This window comes from Ipomoea triloba, chromosome 7 (genome assembly GCF_003576645.1).
Source record: "Ipomoea triloba cultivar NCNSP0323 chromosome 7, ASM357664v1".
Taxonomy (NCBI): Eukaryota; Viridiplantae; Streptophyta; class Magnoliopsida; order Solanales; family Convolvulaceae; genus Ipomoea; species Ipomoea triloba.
This window is the reverse complement of record NC_044922.1, coordinates 24,583,004-24,589,003: the sequence shown is the minus strand read 5'-3', so window position 1 is coordinate 24,589,003 and position 6,000 is coordinate 24,583,004. Positions and strand designations below refer to the sequence as shown.

The 6,000-nt window shown below is 37.0% G+C and overlaps 1 protein-coding gene across 3 annotated transcripts; it reads left to right on the top strand.

The window, feature by feature from the left end:
* The first annotated feature begins 1,683 nt into the window (after positions 1-1,683).
* Positions 1,684-5,870, top strand: LOC116025504 (protein WHAT'S THIS FACTOR 1 homolog, chloroplastic). 3 transcript variants are annotated; one of them, XM_031266743.1, is made up of 4 exons: positions 1,686-2,376; positions 3,272-3,437; positions 3,784-4,534; positions 5,180-5,870. In XM_031266743.1, the coding sequence occupies exons 2-4, from the start codon at positions 3,386-3,388 to the stop codon at positions 5,211-5,213; spliced, it is 837 nt and encodes a 278-aa protein (XP_031122603.1). In that variant the 5' UTR covers positions 1,686-2,376; positions 3,272-3,385; the 3' UTR covers positions 5,214-5,870. The 3 variants fall into 3 exon arrangements, with proteins under 3 accessions (XP_031122602.1, XP_031122603.1, XP_031122604.1); XM_031266742.1 differs by having other exon boundaries at positions 1,684-2,376; positions 3,221-4,534; XM_031266744.1 differs by lacking the exon at positions 1,686-2,376 and having other exon boundaries at positions 3,243-3,437.
* The last annotated feature ends 130 nt before the right edge of the window (positions 5,871-6,000 follow it).

Genomic DNA, 6,000 nt, shown 5'->3' with positions numbered 1-6,000 from the left:
TATATATATATATATATATATATATATATATATATATATATATATATATATATATATATATATATACTCGTTGTATTCCACTATTACTATTCAGATCTCAATATACCCCGGTATTTACCGTCAAAAGTAATAGGATTTTAATTGACTTTCATAGAATCTTTCCAAACTATTTTAGAATCTTTTAAACTTTCATAACTTTGTATAAGTCCGTAGGACAAATATTTATAAACTTTTTCATGTTAAAAGTCTACAAAAGATCATTAAATTCCAAATTGAATACATCGTTACAAATATTTCATAACTTCTATTAAAATACATAATTTATAATTTTCTTACAAATATCTTTATTTTTCTCCTTTCTTGGTGAGAATCTCCCATTTATAATTACTACTAGTTTTTTTTTTTTTATGCGCGATGCGCAAAAAATATTTGCGCAATATTAATATTTTATATTAAAATTTAAAATTTAGTTATAGCATAAGAAAATCTATCTATATATATATATATAATGTGTATACGTTATTATTATTGAAGAAAATAAGAAAATCTATAGTGGATGCATGTGCATGGTAACAATAGTGGAAAAGATAACGGTAGTGATATGTTTGTTAAATATATTGTAAAATACAACTTTTATAGCATAATGTACAAAAAAAAAATAAACGGAAAAAACGGACATAAATGAAGGGATTAACCTCCATTCACACTTATTATGTTTTTAGATAAAATAAATGAGAATCACTTGAAAAATTCAACTTAATGATCGGCAAGTGCTTATTTGTCTATATTTTCTCCCCTTTCACTAAGTCATTTTGCTTATAGATCATTCCAAATTTCATGAGGTTAGGACTAAATTGTGTTATTTTGCAAGGAGTTTGGTTTGGGAGCTTTAGGAGCAATGAAGAGTATTTTCATGCAATTTGACGGGCATTTGAGTCAAATGGAGCATTCTAGATGTACTTTGAGTCAATGAGAGCCAATGAGAAGCTATGGAGATGGATGTAACACTTCTAAGGGAGTCTAAGAGTGGTATTTTCATTGATTTTGATCATATGGACAAACCAAGGAAAAAGTAGAACAAGTGCCAAAAAGCTGAAATTCTCGCATAGATTGATCACTGTTTGGTATTTGGGCGATGACAATGGAACTTTTTTTTGCTGAAACTTCCATGGTGAATTGATGAGAAGTTGAGAGGATCATTCTAGAGTCATAGATGGGTTTGGGAAACAATTATCCTGAATTTGTTGCCAAATAGGTATATTCGCATGATAAGAACCAGAATCTGTGGTGTATAGAGTAGGGATTTTGATTTATTTTGCGTATACAGAGGGAAACGAAGAGGAATTATACACTTAGTACTTGAAAGAACATTTTTACCCCTCAAATTGACGTCCACTTAACTAGCTTCTGACGGAAAGACTAACATTAAAAAGATTTTGATAGTCAAGTGTTAAAATTGTCTAAATTAAAAGTCGAGGACAATTATGAAAGTCACAATACTCGAGAGACCATTATTGGAATTAACTTTAGTGAGAAAGTTCACGCCTTTAAAGAAATTGGGCCCACGGTTCATGATACCGGTCTGATGAACGGTGTAAAGTAGTTGAGGAAACAAAGGAGAAGTAAACGTGAAGTGGAGCCTACTCAAGTAGACGTGGTAGGGGAAATTTGCTTGGGGGTGGCCTTGGTAAGGGGGAATAAGAAGAAACCATAACAAGGGTAGAGAGGTGTTTGGCGATGGCTAAAGCTCTGGAGGCAAGGTTTCCAAGTGGTCAGTTCTGACTGAATAAGTGGGTGAAGGGAGAATCATGGGCAGAGAGTTAGTGGAGGAAGAAGAGCCAGTCGAGCCAGATGAAGTAGAAGAATATGATATAGTGCTCAACTATGAATTCAAATAAAAAGGAGTTGGGAGATAAGGCTGGAAAGGGTGTGCAGTTTTATTGAGTTCTGATTGATCGCTTGCTTATGTAGGCTTGGGAATTCGAGTGTTGCAAACTAATAATCTTTATTCTACTTTTTTTTTTGCAAGCAATTTTATCCTATTTTTTAAAACAAATTTTTATACACACTGACACACCCAAACAACCTAACGCTACGTCGCTACCCATCTTCTGCCGCCCTCACCTCTCATCGCCTCTCTATCTCGCAACCTCGGCGTCTCCGCTTCTCTTCCTTAGGCGGCTCCGACTCTCTGCCTCGGCGCTCTCATCTCATCGTCTCTCTCTATCTCGCAGCCTCTCCGGTTCCGGTTCTCCGCCATAGGCGTCTTCGGCTCTTTACCCTCAGCGCTTTGAAGTTTGAAGCCCATCTCTCATCATACCTTTGAGGCAATCCATCGAACAGTTGGGTGGTGTCTTTGAACCGCTTTATTGTAAGGTACATGTTCTTATTACCCCAAAATTCTTGGTTTGGGTTTCACCTTTCAACTTCCGTCCCATTCCGTTCCATTGATCATTTCTCCCTTCATCTATCTATACTTCTTTCGGTTCAACAAATTTCTTTTCCAATGTCAGAAATTAATAGGTAAATGCTAAATTTTTGGGGTATTTGAATGATCTGTGTGCATTTATACTTAACAATAAATTACTTTTTTGGGATATCGAAAAAACAACAATGACACTGAGAATACAAATAAGGATGACTACAGCAAAGAACTCATTCGCCATACATGCATTTTTTTGAGCAAATATAAAACTTTATTCATACAGTGATCAAGATAGATTCGACATACATGCATTTAGTTGAGCAAATATAAAACATTATTCGTACAGACATGCATTTAGTTGAGCAAATATAAAACATTATTCGTACAGTTGAGCAATTGTAGTTCATCCATGTTCAAGTGCATTTTACAGTTGAGCAATTGTAGTTCATCCATGTTCAAGTGCATTCTGGAAGAAAGTAGAAGCCTTTTTGCTTTGATCGGTTCAAAAAAGAAGTTCTAGCATTCATACTAATTTTCTTTCTTTTTATTTTAGTTGATATAATAAAATTTGATTTTATTTTCAAACAGTTAAATCAGCAGAGGAACTTCTCTGTGATATGTTTTCAAACAATATATATGATACTACTCTCTGATATAAATGTGTGTGTGTTGATTTTACATTTTTGTATCCAAATTTAATTCGCTACTAAAATTAATAATATTCTCAGACCTTTTACTCAAGAAAAAATCAGATGTTTTTAATAAATGTGTCTGATGTTCAATATGGGGTTACAGGAAAATGTTTCACAGATGTTTTTACTTACGTAATATATGCTCCCATTTAAGCCCTAGAACCCGAAGATCCGGAGCTTCGATTCAATTCGCCGCCTCTATATCGAGCCTCAAAGTTGCGTGGCGCAAGGACCGGAAGCTAGACCAAGCAATTGAGAACGATAAACGATGGAGACTCTGTGCAAGGGTAGTGAGGGAGGTGCTAAACGAACCTGGTCAGGTAATCCCTCTCCGATATTTAGAGAGACGGCGCGAGCGGCTCCGTCTGCGCGTAAGAGTTACAACTTTTCTTGCCCAAAACCCTGGATTGTTCGATACCTATATGGATCGCATCCGACCCAAATCCGATCCCGTCCCGTTCCTACGCCCTAGTAATGAGCTTCGGCAATTCATGGAACAGGAAAACAGAATTTATATTCGAAATGAGAACTTGCTGGTTTCTAAATTATGTAAATTGCTGATGATGGCTAAAGATAGAGTAATAAGTGCAGATAAATTGTTAGAGGTGAAGAGAGAATTTGGTTTTCCGAATGACTTTTTGGTTAATTTGGTGCCTAAATATCCAGAGTATTTCCGATTGATTGGGTCTCCAGGAGAGGGGAAATCATTCTTGCAATTGGTTTCTTGGAATGATGATTTTGGCAAGTCAGTAATTGAGCAGAGAGCAGAGGAAGAATCGAGGTTAACCGGAATAAGAACAATGCCAGCATTTAACTGGAAACTTCCTCCTGGTTTTTGCATTAAGGAGGAAATGAGGGAGTGGATCAGAGATTGGATGGAATTGCCGTATATATCGCCCTACACTGATGTTTCGCACTTGGGGCAAGCGTCAAGAGAAATGGAGAAGAGGACTGTAGGCATTTTCCATGAGTTGCTTTCTCTTTCTTTGTACAAGAGGATTCCTATTCCCATTTTGGGGAAGTTTGGGGAGGAGTATAGGTTCTCGAATGCATTTCCCAATTTGTTCACTAGGCATTCGGGGATTTTTTACGTGTCATTGAAGGCTGGGATCAAGACTGCAATGCTGAGGGAAGCATACAAGGCCGATGAACTGATTGATCTAGACCCACTTCTCGAGATTACAGATAAATTTCTGGAGTTGCTGGCTGAGGGGCATAAAAAGAAGTCTGAGCAGCTGAGATTACAGAGAGAAATGATTCGGAAGGATATGAACTTCATAGCAGCAAGGAGTGCAATAATAGATGATCATGGAGACAATTTAGGAGCAGTGAGAAATTGTAAGGACCATGGAATTCAACAGAGAAAGCTGGTCTTAAATGCATGCCAAGCTGAGCAGAGAATGTTTTCATTGCCTTTGTAAGTTGATTTCATTGCTTACAGAGTGTTTGATCATGTTCAACGTGGGGCAAAATAGGTTGTTTTATGCTACAATTTTTTTTTTAAATGCTATAGGTATATTTTGTGCTAGATTAACGTGAAGAAGTATCTCATTTCAAAATCTTATTTTGTCTGGTGAGAGGTGGTTTTTCCAGTGAAACAGCCAATGAGTAGTTGCATCCTAAATAGATACCCCACATTTTTTTACTTCTAACAAGTGTCTATATCTAATGTTGTGTGTACTTGTGCAAAATCGAAATTCCTGTTTGTGATAAGTGGCAACATAAATTCTCTTTTGGTCAAAAGCTTTTAAATTCCTCAATTCTGGGACAGCCAATGTATATATAATAATATACTGTAATAAATAAAGCTTAAACTAAACAATTTGTCACAAATTTAATGTGTCATTTCTACCATTGACCTAATAAACTCAGCTCCAAGCAGAAACCGGAACCACCTTCTTTTGCCTTCGTACTTTCTTGTCTTCCTTCCGACTTTCTTTTCTCAACTTACCTAACTAGAGAGCAGAAAATGCCTATGATTTATGAATGAACTTGTATATAACCAGAAGTACTAACTGTTTGTTGGTTACTTTTGTTGGCTATTTGGTACATGTTCTTGCAGGCATAACAAGCATGGATGGAAGCAATATCCATAAAGCAGCCTTCTTTTTAGCGTTGCTGGTGCTTTGCCCCATGACCGAGAGCCTTTGGAAAGCCGTTGACCCTGTTTGCGCAGCACAGATAACACTTGTTAACCATGCATGTTCATTTCTGCCATTTGTGGTGAACCCTCCACCTTCTCACCACTCGCTCGTCTCTGCTCCTAGCCGAAACCATACAGATGGACGACACCGGCATGGGCATGGGTCGCCGCCACACAGCAGCAGGGGGAATCATCATCGTCATCATAGGCACCACCACAATCCCGAAGAAGAGCTTTGCTGCAGATGGATGAGAGAAGTTGACGATGAGTGTGTATGTGAATTGCTTGCTCAGTTGCCCGCCTTCCTTTCTAGGCCCGTCCACCAATACTCTGTCCTCGTTGGTGATGGATGCCATGAGAGCTTCCTATGTGGTTCACGGATCAAAATCGAGGATTGAAACTTTATATGATCTCCATAGGATGTTTTTTAAGGCGTGGTAGAAAATATTAATGTGTTTATGTTTTGCAGTTTGCTAAGTGTGTCATGCTCCAAGTAGAATTAAAACACAATACTTTCATATGCTGATTTCGTCAATTCGCGATCAATCATTGATTATGAATTGTGATGTTCTTGTGCAGCAGTTTATGAATCAAGCAATTTTCTCTTTTTCTTTATTTTGTTAACTTTGTTTTTGTACAAACCAAATCAGAAAGTTTTGAAATTTATGAAATTTTGTACAAAAATGGATACAAAGCGAGAAGAAGAGTTGTTGATCTTCATCCTCTAATTACTACTCCGT